At 39.0% G+C, this 15,344-nt stretch overlaps 1 protein-coding gene across 1 annotated transcript; it reads left to right on the top strand.

Annotated features, from left to right (window-relative positions):
- Positions 1-2,343: 2,343 nt before the first annotated feature.
- Positions 2,344-13,096, top strand: LOC134674134 (uncharacterized; the record flags this gene model as incomplete). The annotated part of the gene is made up of 4 exons (XM_063532190.1): positions 2,344-6,139; positions 9,926-10,019; positions 10,451-10,576; positions 12,567-13,096. Coding segments are annotated over 4 exons (4,149 nt in total), but the record flags the coding sequence as incomplete, so codon positions are not given.
- Positions 13,097-15,344: the final 2,248 nt, after the last annotated feature.

Raw genomic sequence — 15,344 nt, 5'->3', positions numbered from 1 at the left:
ATATATATATATATATATATATATATATATATATATATATATATATATATATATATATATATATATCGTTGTCTGAGCACGCACAACACAAGCCTTCTTGAGCTTACCGTAGGGCTTAATCAATTTGTGCAAAAATGTCCTATAATATTTTTTTTATTATATGGCGTAATTACGCGCGTGTGATAGAAATATGAACAGGGGTCCTGCCTCTAGCCTAGCCAAGATGACAAACGCACGCTACGATAACGATACGCTTTCTGTCTCTCTAGTAAAGGTTCCGTCACACAGGCGTTTTCCGGGCGGGGCGTGAGCGTGGCGCGCCGCTTTTACATATAACCTTAAGAGCCAACAGGAGTGGTCATTTCTCCATACAAACGTACTCGACTGTTTCCTCCGTGGGTTTGATGTTAGAGCAATGATTTTTTCAACACAGATTAATATTGTTAATATCTGTGTCGGGCCGTTTTGTTTTTTTTTTGATATTTTTGTTTTTTAAGGCGCTAGAGCCCTTTTAAAATGGCCAAAATGGGCTCATTGACTATGCCGCAATGAGAGGCGTAGTATTCAAAACTGACATCAATTAGCAAAAAAAAAAACAAAACGGTCCGACACAGATAATTTTATAATCATTTACATTTCCAAATTTGGTTAAGGTTTGGAGGAGGAAACAGTCGAGTACGAAGCCTCGATTTTTGAGATTTTTACGCAGGATTTTTCGCCTTGTCCTTATCGCACTAGTTTTAGGAGCCGCTTCTGTTAGCGAGACGGGTATATTATATAAATATATAATATACCGTTTAAGGTTATATTATAAGACGGGTATATTATATAAATATATAATATACCCGTCTCGCTATATACCTAAAATATTTAAAACTCAGCTCCTGTTTCGTCTTAAGGTTTGCTCTTCAAAGCATGGCATTTAAGTCGAATTCATAATTTTAACACTGAAACGGTACTTAATAGGGTATTTGACTACTAGTGAAATCAGTTTATTTTTAGGGTTCCGTAGCCAAATGGCAAAAAACGGAACCCTTATGGATTCGTCATGTCTGTCTGTCTGTCCGTCCGTATGTCACAGTCACTTTTTTCCGAAACTATAAGAACTATACTGTTGAAACTTGGTAAGTAGATGTATTCTGTGAACCGCATTAAGATTTTCACACAAAAATAGAAAAAAAAACAATAAATTTTGGGGGTTCCCCATACTTAGAACTGAATCCCAAAATTTTTTTTGGGTTTCAGTATGGGTTATCTATTGATAGGTCTTCAAAAATGATATTGAGGTTTCTAATATCATTTTTTTCTAAACTGAAGAGTTTGCGCGAGAGACACTTCCAAAGTGGTATAATGTGTCCCCCCTCTGTAACTTCTAAAATAAGAGAATGATAAAACTAAAAAAAATATATGATGTATAGGTACATGTACATTACCATGCAAACTTCCACCGAAAATTGCGTTTGAACGAGATCTAGTAAGTAGTTTTTTTTTTATACGTCATAAATCGTAAACCGCAATTTTATTATGTTACTTGCTGCTACGGAACCCTTCATGGGCGAGTCCGACTCGCACTTGGCCGGTTTCTTTCGAACTGTCAAAACGATTTTGTTACTATGGAGTTTATATGAAACGCTAGCATGTGATGTCACAATCAAATTACCTACTCTTTATAGTTTTATACGGGTTTAAAAATAGAAGTTGTGTCTAAAAACAACTGCCGTCTACGTTTCTCTATTAATCTTCTAGTGCTTTGCATGCATGGTGTAAAATAATTTATTTTAAAAACAGTCAAATACCCAATAGGGAATATTAGGCAAAGCTCTGCGTATGTGGCACCACTAACACATACAGTAAACAAACCTCATTGACATCATCAATGACAGATCATGCGTCACTAGGTCAATCACATGGCCTACCGTGAAACACGACAATCGAAAGTTCGGTTTCTGCCTCTCTATCACTCTTGCTTATTCGATTGATAGAGAGGCAATTTTCGCGTTTTGCAAACAAACCGCCGTGGTGCATCAATGTCATAGTGAAAACTTGTCAAAAAAACTGTTTAAGGCCTAGCATGTATAAGTTACTCTATGGTTTACTCAACAAATTAGTGCTGCACTCTGGCGGCAGAACATTGCACTAATACTCCCTATTGCGTGCACTTACTTTTATTGTCCCAGCCAGCAGTTTCTTGCCAGTCTGCCTGTGACCACGAACGAAACGTCAGGCCTAATAATAATACGGAACCATAAAAATAAGTTTACGCGATTAAGTGCCGTTTTAAAATTGTTAATGAAAATCAGGCCATAATGTACAATATTTAAGCTTTTCAATTATTTGTAACCCCCCACCCCCTTATGGGGGGCAGTACAAATTTTACCTGCTGTTTTTCTATTCCAGCTTCGCGATAAATTAAACGCATTAACTTCATTAACTTTCACTAAAGTGCACCCAAAAGTTTCCGCCACCCCCGACCTATCTATACTCAAAGAAGAAGAATACGAGCGTTCAAGCAACAGCGAACCTCCTCTACGCGTCGGGGTGGCGCGTAGAAAGCAATACCATAGCGACGGCGAGGCTCAAAATGTTAAATATAATACCAGATGGCTTCCGACTGTTGTTGAAGAACATTCAGCTAGCTTAAACGTGGCTGCGGCTCTAGATGCTACTGCCAGTCCTGACCAATCAGTTATTATCGCGGCATTCGAAGAACTACACAATACCAACCCCCAAATCGATCTTGCTGATTTGTTGGTAGAAGAGGCGCTAGACCACGGACAAGACAAAGATAGTGGTATAATATCGGGTAAACATACACAAGATACCGACATCGTAGAAAACACACCAGTTGTAGAAACAGCGCAACGCAAAAAGTTTGGCTTAAAACGCACACCTAAAGATATTGAAAATATCAGATATTTCCCCGATGACTCTGACGTCGTCGATGTTACCCCAGGTTATGAGTATGATTGGAGAAAAAGAGGCCGAACTAAAAGTGACAAAACAAATAAGAATAATAATGATGAAAATGAAACTTTAAATGAGAAAGCAGTTGACTCAGACTTTTACACAAATTGTGTTGAATTAATAAGTCCTGCTACAATTAAGAGAATCAGTGAAAGTCTTTCTCTGGAAGAAGATAGCGATGATGATTGCTGTATAATCCACGGCATAGATTTAGTAGAGGAAGAAGATAATGAGCTCAATTTAGCTGTTGAAAGAGATGTTGTCAATTGCGTTAATGACATGTTAGATAAGGTGTGTTATGATATCGAGAAATGTGTTGATCTACTGGCAGATCAGCAGCAACAAATTGATGTTTTGAGAGCTGTACAGAATATTGATAACACGGATAAAATACTGAAAATGAATAAAGACACATTAAAATCACCCAAAAACATAACAAACGAACTCGATACTGACGGTGTTCAAAATGTCACCCTGAAATATAAGCCTAAAAAACAAGCTCCAAAAAAGAACACTTCTCGGGAAAAGAAGGCTAAATGTGTCAAGCCAAATAATATAGAAGAAGATAGAGACTCGGAAGAAAATGCAAAATCCCCAACTAATACAAAAAAACAATCAATTCGCAAAAAGCGCAAGCTTTATTCACCCAAGGACGACGTAAATGAAAACAATGACATGCCTAGGTCCAGAAAAGAACCGAGACCATCAAGTTCCACTGAATCTCCAATAGCGGCTTGCTACAAGGAATTGGAGAACGCCCGCAAATCTCGCATAAGACTTCCTAGGAGGAGAGCGAGTACCCAACCTGTTATTTCGCCAAACACCAGGAAATTGAACGATTTATTCGATAAAATCAAAGATAATGTTGTTAATAACGAAAAAATAACGCTCGTCAATAAGAAAAGTGACAAAGATCTTTATAATATGTCGAGTGAAAGCGACGATGAAGTTTTTCAGAAGAAAAAGATCCAAGTCCAAAAACGTATTAGTTCGTCCAGTCTAGAGTCCGTAACTAAACGTAGGAGATCGGTAAAGCCAGTTGATTATACTTCGTTCTATTCATCGGAAGATGAGTGCCAGAGGGTCGTAAAACCCAAAGCGGTTAAACAAACGAGAGCCAGAAGCCGTAAAGCTAAGATAATACAGAGGACTGACTTGGTTGATGAAAGAATGAGAACTGATCAACCTGAAGTGTTAGAAACTTCCTTCGTCCAAGAAAAGGACGAAATGAATGTACCCGAAGAACCTCAACCTTCGGTAAACGTACCCGTTCTAGAAACCATACCTACAGGTGATATACATGATGAGCCCATAGTGTCGAGAAGTAAACCTCAAACACCTAATAAACAGGAAATAATGAAAATGAAGACTGAGAAGTGCTTGAAAAAGAAATGCGAAAACCTCGAAAAGATAACCAAGAGGAGCAAGGAAATAATTGCTGATGATTCACATGATGAGCCGATAGTGTCGGGAAGGAAACCCCAACCACCTAATAAACAAGAAATAATGAAAATTAAGACTGAGAAGGGCTTGAAAAAGAAATGCGAAAACCTCGAAAAGATAACCAAGAGGAGCAAGGAAACAATTGCTGATGATTCACATGATGAGTCGATAGTGTCGGGAAGGAAACCCCAAACACCTAATAAACCGGAAATAATCAAACTGACTGACAAGAGCTTCAAAAAGAGATGCGAATACCTCGCAAAGATAAACGAGATGAGCAAGGAAGCAATTGCTGATGATTCACATGATGAGTCGATAGTGTCGGAAAGGACAGCTCAAACACCTAATAAACCGGAAATAATCAAAATTAAGGCTGACAAGAGCTTCAAAAAGAGATGCGAAAAACTCACAAAGCCAACTTTAACCAAGAGGAGCAAGAAAATAACTAAAAATGTACCAACGGAAAGAGAAAGTACAACAGTGAGCCCTCTACCTGGACTTGTTGTAGAAACAGAACCACGTAAAGAGGAAATTACTTCTTCCTTAGACGCTAATTTGCTTCAGAAACTCAAAAAGATATACACAGACGTGGAAGATTTGAATACGAGCTGTGCAACTCAAAACTTGTTGCTTAACGAAGATAATGATAGAGTAGAAGTTGATTTATTAAATAAAACCTCTCATACTCAAAATGCGATCATTAACCTGGACAATTCTAATGACAACGCAATCGCCGCTGATAATTTACAGGCTGTGGATATACCAGATGTAGATTCGGAGAAATCAATAGAAACAGGCGGTCGATCTCCCATTACTGGCCATAACGATCTTGATGAATCTCCACCAAATTTGGACGCACTGGACGAGAGTTTCCAACACAGAGATGTAGGTGTTGAGGACAGGAGAAAATCCATAACGGATTTCCTGGTTAAAATGAGGAATCAGCTAATAAATAGTAAAACTGTAAAAAGCACTTCTCCTATCATTCCTATTACTAGAATGTCCACAAAAGATAGTGCGCGGTCTAATTTAAGCCCCAAAAAAATATCCAAATTAAATAGGAAGTCAAGCGTTACTTCATCTTATATCGGGTCCGATAAAAGTAACCCAAGAGTTGTATTGGAAAGAATATCGTCTGAAGAGATAGAGAAATTAGTAACTCCCACCCGTACACAAAAATCAAGCACCACAGAATCACCTGTAGTCGTTCTGAATAGGATTTCTTCTGACGAAATTAACAAATGGCTCCCTTTGCCAAAAACGAAAGATGTTGCCGAAATAGAACCTGAGATAACCCCTAGAAGAACCCTAGAAAGACGCATATCTGTATCAATACCTTGTTTTACATGTGAAAACTTTGATAAAACAATTTCCCCAGTGAAATTAAATTTCGAAATTGTAGATCTTACCAACGAAACTCAAATTAGAGACACTAGAATGCGCAGAACAGTCAGAAGCAGAAGACAATCTTCCGTTAGAACAATTAAATCTTGTTCAAATATAGAAAAATCTAGATCAAAAAGTATAGAGACTTTGGCAAAAGAAGTAAACGACCAAGGTGTAAGCAGTCAAGAAACTGTGGCCAAATCAGCTGAGACCCCTCAAACCAACAATATATTTAATAAGGAGATGACTCTTTGGTCCACTGTAGCTCCGTCTGAAAGGAGTAATAGTGTGGCTAGCGTACAGAGCTGGATACAGAAGAATGCTGAGGCGGGGTCGTCAAAGACGGGTAAATATACATAAATAAATACACGGTGTAACATGAGGAAACCGAATAATTTTAACCACGCAATACGCATTTCTGAGGTTAAGAGAAGGAAAAATGTAATATGAGTTTAGGTCAATTTCGCCAAAAAAAAATTCTTTTGATTATTTTTTAATTTTTTTTGAATGTATTTGTACATAAAAAAATAATGTTATTGGTAAACTTGTCACTTAAAATTGATTTTTACATTTTTTTTTGTAAAACCTACATCTTGCAAAGTGTTAGCCCATAGCAGCAACGTCACCATCAAAAAGGCCTTATACAGTATGTAACAATAAAAACTTGCTTTTTTTAAATTAATATTATCTCTGAAACTAGGCGAATTTCAAAAAAGTTTATAGGACATTTTTGTCTCTAAATATGATCAGGCGGCTTAGCACGGTAGCCTTTTTATCGCTTGTCACCATGCCTGTCACGTTCTAACAAGTATGTAAGTGCGAAAGGGACGCGCTTAGTGATAGTCGATAAAAATGGAACCGTGCTGCGCCCGCAGGAATACGCTGTTAAAATAATTAGGTTTCCTCATGTTACACCGTGTATAGCCTTAGCTTTTTAACTGAAACTCTGCTCATTCGATGAATTTATACCTCCTCCGGTTTGTAGTTTTACCAGGCGTGGCTCACTCCGCGATTTCGTCGCTTTGCTACAGGTAGCTAAAAGTCCATCCGTTCGACCCCAATTTTGGGGTTTGCCATAAGCCGCGCGTGGCGCTGTCGCCACCTAGCGGCCATATCTGTGCTGATCGTGACAGACGCGTTTTGTTAGAGAGTGAGTCTTCTGTACCTAGTACTATTATTTATTCTGTGGTTTTACAAAGGTTAGTTCCCGAATCTCCGGATTCTTGTCTCGTCGGATTTACTTTAGGAAGTCACAATCAGAGTACAGCAGAATCCAGCGAATCGGGAACTAACCTTTGCTAAAAACCGGGCAAGTGCGAGTCGGACTCGCGCACGAAGGGTTCCGTACCATAAAGTAAAAAAAAAACGGAAAAAAATGCAAAAACAAAACGGTCACCCATCCAAGTACTGCCCACGCCCGACGTTGCTTAACTTTGGTTAAAAATCACGTTTTGTGTGGGAGCCCCACTTAAATCTTTATTTTATTCTGTTTTTACTATTTTTACTATATTATATAAAGCCGCAACCCGATGATTAATTGACATGATTGTTCTCCCAGAAGGAGGTTCGTGGGGTATTCGAGTTTGGTACGATCGTATAGAGAGCGGTCTGGTGACCTCCAGAAAAATCCGACTTTTGGTCTACCGTCTTTCGTCACAAAAATGTTGAACGGCCCGGCTAAACGGTGGGAGGTAGGTGGGGGGTGCTCGACCAAATGTCATAGAGGGACCCTGGCAGTTTTTGAAGCCACCATTTTTTTTTCAAAATGGCCGACTTTTTTTTTTTAATTTTTTCAAGTTTGTCCTAGCGCGCTGAAATTTTGGTCACGGAATCTCGGAGTCCCCTAGATTCCTACGAAAAAAAAATTTTTGGAAAAATGCTCTAATTGTTGGAAAACTGGCCACTTTTGTTTTGTATGGCAACTTTTAAACGGTGCGAGATATGTGGGGGGTGCTCGACCAAATGTCATAGAGGGCCTCGAGAGAAATAAAACTGCATTAAAAAAAAATTCAAAATGGCCGACTTTTTTTTTTTTAATTTTTCAAGTTGATCCGAGCGCGCTGATATTTAGCATGGCGGAAGATAGTGGGCTCTAGATTCCAATGAAAAAAATTTTTTTTGGAAAAAATCCAAGATGGCGGAAATAATGGGCATTTTAATTTTGTATGGCAACTTTTAAACGGTGCGAGATGGGTGGGGGGTGCTCGACCAAATGTCATAGTGGGCCCCGAGACAAATCAAACTGCATTTAAAATTTTTCAAAATGGCCGACTTTTTTTTTTTAATTTTTTCAAGTTGGTCCGAGCGCGCTGAGATTTGGCATGCGGCGAGCTTGGGGGCCCAAGATTACCATGTGAAAAAAAATTTTTGGAAAAATCCAAAATGGCGGCGGACACGGGCCAAATTCAAATTTCCAAGTAGGTTAAGCGAGCCCGAAGGGCGAGCTTCAGGCTGGGAGGCCGAAGGCCGACCTCGCGGAGGGCCGTCAGGCCCGGAGCTTGACCCCGAATGTCCAAGCGTGCGCCACCCCCAGTAATTTTGGGCGAGGCCGAAGGCCGAGCTGCGGGAATGACGAACAAAGCAAAATCCTATACAAAAAGTGTGTTAAGCGAGCCCGAAGGGCGAGCTTCAGGCCGGGAGGCCGAAGGCCGACCCCGGCGGAGGGCCGAAGGCCCGGAGCCTCCACCCCGACTCCCAAAACGCGAGGCCGAAGGCCGAGCTGCGTGAATGCAGTTCCTGCAAGCGTTCTACAAAGTCAACTGTCTTGATAAGCGAAGCCGGCGGGCCGAAGGCCCGACGGCGGAGCGTCGAGGCTCGCGAAGGCCGAAGGCCGAGCTCCGCGTAGGGCCGAAGGCCCGAAGCGTCACACGAGAGGGGGAAGTTGGAGCTTAAACACGACCCAATAGGAAAAGTGTCTTAGACAAGCGAAACGGCGGGCCGAAGGCCGAAGGCCGTAGGCCCGACGTGAGCTTGTCAAGACACTTTTACTATTGGGTCGTGTTTAAGCTCCAACTTCCCGCTTACGCCCCAAAGCAAAACCAACCCTCCAAGTGTTTTAATAAGCGAAGCGGCGGGCCGAAGGCCCGACGCTGAGCTTCGAAACCCAGCGAAGGCCGAAGGCCGAGCTCCGCGTAGGGCCGAAGGCCCGGAGCGTCCCTTTCGATTTCCCAAGCACGCGAGGCCGAAGGCCGAGCTGCGGGAATGAAGTGCTCTCACGCGGATCTTTTCGTCTTAGCAAAAGTAGAAATTCATTTAATTTTCCCTTTGGAAAACAAACTACTACACAATTACAACAGCAACAATAACATTACCAACAACAACACATCAACAACAGCAAACAACACGCGTACCGCGGGGCCCTCGGGCCCCGCGCACAGGGCAAAATCTAGTTTGTTGTTATAGCGGCAACAGAAATACATCATCTGTGAAAATTTCAACTGTCTATCACGGTTCTTGAGATACAGCCTGGTGACAGACAGACGGACAGACGGACGGACGGACGGACAGCGAAGTCTTAGTAATAGGGTCCCGTTTTACCCTTTGGGTACGGTACCCTAAAAACGATACTGAATAGAATACAATACTAAATGGGCCGGACACATCTGCCGTATGCCAAACGACTTGTGGGCCTAGAATAATCCAGTAACTTTGTCGAATTTTGTAACTTGGCTCTTTTGCGTCAAATCCGGTAGTTCTGATTTTTTGCAAGCTTGTTTATGATGTTGGCCCAATGAATAATCCAAGTTTGTGACTTCGAGCGCCGAACGCAACTTTGTCAAAAATCGAATCATTTCTAGTGTCTTAGTTACTGTAGCAAATTTAGTCTACTTTAAATACACCCTAGGAAGTTACTATCAAAAACTAGTACTTTTGGGTTATAATCGCCCATATCTAAAAAAATTGCGGTTTATTCGATTTTTGACAAAGTTGCGTTCGGCGCTCGAGGTCACAAACTTGGATTATTCATTGGGCCTACATCATATATGTACAAGCCTACAAAAAATCAGAACTACCGGATTTGACGCAAACGCAAAATGTATAATTTTACTGTCTTAGAAACCTACCGGGTGGACACCACACAAAATTATAAATAAATTAGGTTTATATGGCTAAATGCATTGTGACATTTCAGGAGACAAAGCGACAATGAAAGAAATGCTGTATCAAGAGCTGATGGAGACACTGGACACGCGCTTGGAGGAAATCAATGCAGATACTCGTGAAGCGTAAGATCATATTTTTATTTGTGTATCTAAAATAAAAACTAATAGGGTCCCGTTTTTACCCTTTTGGAAACCCTGAAAAGCAGGACGCTAACGCTAAGCAAAAATCACTTATACATATACATTTTAATTTTGATTTTTAATCGTGTGTCGATAGGTGGCAGTACATTTACTGAGACTACAAAATTTACTATAACAGGATCCCTCTATACTATCTATTCTCTTTGGTGGCGCCCTCTACGCAGTGTTTTGCTTTATATTTCCTATTGCCTTAGGCCCACTTGCACCATCCCACTAACCTGAGGTTAAGCGGATAAACCGTTAACTTAGTGTCAAATTGTATGGGTAACCATGGCAACTCCAGGCTTAACCGGTTAACCCCGGGTTAGTGGAATGGTGCAAGTGGGCCTTAGCTGACTTTAACGTCACTTTAGGATGCAAGCGGCCTTCGTAAAGGACCAAGAAGAGCTGACATGTGTGGCAGAACAGGTTAGCTCTATGGGAGACACTGTGACCCGTGCGGTAGAACTGCTTCGCTCTCTGGCAGACGCTGTCGACAGGTAAATTTATATCAGTAAATTCCTTCTCCAGCAAAATAAAAACTGGTTAGAGGTACTTAAATACAAAATACGCACGGCCGGTTTCCATCCTTACTTGGTAGATATTCCACCAATTCGCACGAAGCGCTTTGCTTCTACTTTCCTTATGCGCACTGCCAAGGAATGGAATTCCTTGCCGGCGTCTCGTCTATATTTCCGTGTTCTTATAACCCGGCAACCTTCAAATCAAGAGTGAACAGGCACCTTATGGGCGAGCTCGCTCCATCGTAGGCCACGTCTACGTCGGCTAGTCTGTGGCCATGAGTAAGCCCATTCATAAAAATAAAAAAATCACGATAGTTTGTTTTTTTTAGCATTAGAAATAAGGTAAACAATCTTGATGTGTCTTTTAATTAAAAAACACATTTTAAAAATAAGTTACGGCAAATATGTAACAATTATTAATCTAATACGATCATTTATATTCTTTTATCTACACACATATATACTGTCTATGATGCCTTCAAAATTCGTAAATAATGGCCCACATTACGATAAACTGTTTTGTTACAGCAAATTTCTTATCTGTGAAAATGTGGTAATACCTCATTACTATATCAAAATCGATTTGGTAATGCATTTCAAATTTCGAACATCTCTGAAAAAAAAGCAATTTGATTTGACCCCTATTCTAATATCAGTTGAGATGACGTTTTATTCGACAATTGCATACAATATTGACAAATCTCGCACGTAAGTTGGTATCGGACGATATGGTAATCGACCCCGACTCTAGTTTGTCTCTGAATTAAAAAAAAACTACGGATGCGTGACGTGCGTGAAAAAAGTTTTCATTTGCCGCCATTTGACGTACAGTTTATCTTTTAATTAGTTTACAAGTAAAAAATAATTTGTTTTGTTGTTTTTAAAGGAACTATAACAAAAGTTTCGTGTAAAATGTGCGATAAAGATATTTCGGAGACGCCATCTCATATCCGCGAGTTCCGCCAGAGAGCAAAGTCGGCTGTAATATCAAGTTAGTGAATATATCATAGAAAGTTTATAATATGTGTATAGATAAAGCAGTGTATGTAACTGTACATAATTAGGCATTAAAACACTCGTGTGATACTATTATGAAACTCATTTCATTCGTTTCATAAACCCACACTCGTATTTTAATGCCTTTCATTATGTAGCAGTCACATAAACTACTATTGCTTTCATAAGTACTAGTTTTTGATTTTTAAAAAACGTTTTTCAATTAAAAGACATGTCATGATCGCTTACCTTCTTGCAAGTTCTTTCTAATGCTAAAAACCGGGCAAGTGCGACTCGGACTCGCGCACGAAGGGTTCCATACCAGAAAGCAAAAAAAAATGGAAAAATGCAAAAAGAAAACGGTCACCCATCCAAGTACTGACCACGCCCGACGTTGCTTAACTTTGGTCAAAAATCACGTTTGCTGTATGGGAGCCCCACTTAAATCTTTATTTAATTCTGTATTTGTTGTTATAGCGGCAACAGAAATACATCATCTGTGAAAATTTCAACTGTCTAGCTATCATGGTTCGTGAGATACAGCCTGGTGACAGACAGACGGACGGACGGACAGCGAAGTCTTAGTAATAGGGTCCCGCCTTTGGGTACGGAACCCTAAAAAACGGAACTAGTTATACGCTAATACCATTGCTGACAGTACCTACGTATGTAACTATGTTTGTAAATTTAACCCACTTCCCGGTTTCCAGTGAAGCTGAAAATTTGCATACATATGTAAATTGGGTAACGTAACAATGCCAATATCATTATGCCATGATGGAGCCGATCTGATGATGGAGACAGGAGGTGGCCATAAGAACACTGTGATAAAATAACGCAACCTAATTGTGTTTGGGGTTAGAATTGTCTCTATGAGTATTAGTTGCCTGTGGATAGAAAAGTACAGTCAGCGATAAAAGCTTGTACCAAACATTAAATTATTGCCAAAAATGTATATTGCAATTTTCAGCTTTAAAAAGCAAATCACCGCCCTTCGGAAAAACAAAATGGATCGTGATTGCTCTGTCATTCGCGCGGACGCCGAGAAGAAGGCACGACTGGTGGAACTTCTTAAGGAGGACATCGACCGCATATTAAAATAAACCCTTTTTAATTAGTAATTTTTTCGAAGGTATAGAGTAAGCATAGATAACTGACCCCCTGCATAGAAACATGTAACAGGGGGCTCAGTTATTTCTGCAGCTTACAGTACATAACAAAAATTGTGGAAGCAAAATAATAAACGTATACTTAGGTAGGGTATATTCGCTAGTAACAGGCCACCGACCTATAACTGGCCACCCTAAACTAAAAATGAATTATATTCACCTATAAGCAGAATTATTATTTTGCTTCCTCAATTTTTGTTTTGTATTCAGTAAGCTGCAGAAATAATTGACCGTGCAAACAAGTTTCTATGCAGGGGGGTCAGTTATCTCTGCTCACTCTAATCGCAAAATACATAAATCGTTTTATTAAAAAAATATCATTGATATTTAAGTTTTACGTAGGTACATAAGTGATAGGTACAGTCAGCAGCAGAAGTTGCTAAATGGGCGAGGTGTTCAAAATTACCTTGACGCGCTCTTATTATCTGAACAATAAAGTCGCGTCAAGATCATTTTGAACACCTGGCCGCGTAGCCAAGACGCCAATCGCTTACGCTTCGTAGCGATCGAAACGCAACTGTCACTGTCACACCAATATGGAAGAGTGATAGAGAGACATAATGCTTTTCGTTGTCGAAGCGATAGCGATTGTAACCTTGGCTAGGCCGGCAGGCCCGCTTAGCAACTTCTGCTGCTGACTGTACCTACTTCGTTTGTTTTATTGTAATAATTTTATATGGATTTGCGTTTATTATTACTTAAATATATACTACCACACCAGCTAGTTAAAGGCTCTCTTGATTGTTTCAAAAGAGGTAAGACAGTTGCATTTGATTTGAGTCATTTCTTTATGTTGGCACTTGGCCGGTTGAATTCTCTATTTAAATGATGTTTTTAATAACGTTAATTTAGATTTTTTGTTTGACATTTTAGGTACAGTTAAGTAGTATTTTCCTTGCGTTTTTTTTAATTTATTATTTAACAGGACCTTTATACAATGGTACAGTCAACAACAGAGCTATGAATACAGGCAAAGTGTCAAAAATATGTATACACGACCTTAATGTACAGGCAATAAAGTACTGTATACATATTTTTGACGCTTTGCCTGTATTCATAGCTCTGTTGTTGACTGTACATATCGGCCCTATCAAGTCCGCTTCTTATAACTTCAGTGAAAATGCTAATTACATCCATATAATATATGGATGTAATTAGCATAGATATTATCTAAGTGAATATTTAAAAAAAATATATTATAATCTATATGTTGGCCGGTTGAATCAAGGGCCCAACGTTTTCTGTTCTCTTTCACGACGCAGCAACTAGTATCATTTCTCTCTCCTCGCTCTTTTAAAATGCCGTTTGTCAAAAAAGGACAACCATACTGTTGACAAGGTGGACTTTAAATAAAGTGTTGCCTTTCTTGATGCGCCCAGGCTGTGTATGTGTGCGTATAAGCGTATATGTGTGCTCTTTTAGGGATGTGAAAAGTCGATTTTAATCATGTTATATATCGATAAACGCTACACAGTGGAACGAAATAGCGATTAATTGAAGCTTCAATATCTTCGTTAAACATAAACATAATTGAAATGCTAATGGATAATGAATATATTATAATATAATTCAATTATTGCGGAACACCTATTTTAGGAGGTATTTATGTATTTTAATTAAATATCTGAACTTTCCCTTGGTTCCCTGCTGGGGCGTGACTATAAAATTGTGATCTGATAACCACAATAAAGAATAAAAGCGTTTTTGGTCATTTTAGGTATCGTTAAGCCTTTGAAGTAAAATTAAAATTGCAAGAAATGTCGATAGTTTATCGATATGACTTTATCGACATGGCTACAGCAACGTGGGCCTCATTGTTAATCGTACACTAAACAAAAGTGGCAACAGTGACAGCTCGCTGAGACCCCGTCTTTATATATTATAAGTCTATGGGTTGAATTTTCTTTTATTTAAATGATGTTTTTAATAACGTTAATTTAGATTTTTTGTTTTGATTTTGTTTGACATTTTAGGTACAGTTAAGTAGTATTTTCCTTGCGTTGGTGTGGTGAGTTTTTATGTGTTTCACTAGGTGGCAAATAATTATTGCCGTTAATGAATTTCTTTAATTTTGTTCGCACCATTTTTGTTGTATATGCACCTACTCATATAGGTAAGACTTGGGGCGTCTTATTTTAAAGAATATTGTTTATATTTAATTTTACGTAGGTACAGTGAACTGTAAAAATATGGGTGTAGCCAACTTATTCAAAAATATGTCCTATTAGTTCTTAATTCACTGACATAAGAGCTATGGGACATATTTTTGAGATGATTTGTGCACCCATATTTTTACAGATGACTGTAGGTACATACCTTCTTCGTTTATTTTCAAAATTAATTCATGAATTAATTCGTATATTATAAAAATGCAATTTATTCTAATTCGTTTATTATTACATAATTTTGCCGTTCGTGTAATTCGGCTGTTTTTTTTCATTGATGAATTTATGTTATGTTTTCTAAGATATATCAAAGTTGATAATTGTTATAGTGTTAAGTGTTACTGATGTAAAAGACTGAATATGTTGAAGTTGAATACCATTACTCACTTTACAAATAAATTGCGTTGATATTTA

The sequence above is a fragment of the Cydia fagiglandana genome, chromosome 19, assembly GCF_963556715.1.
Source record: "Cydia fagiglandana chromosome 19, ilCydFagi1.1, whole genome shotgun sequence".
Lineage (NCBI taxonomy): Eukaryota > Metazoa > Arthropoda > Insecta > Lepidoptera > Tortricidae > Cydia > Cydia fagiglandana.
The sequence above is the reverse complement of the archived record's forward strand: the minus strand, read 5'-3'. Positions and strand labels throughout refer to the sequence as shown.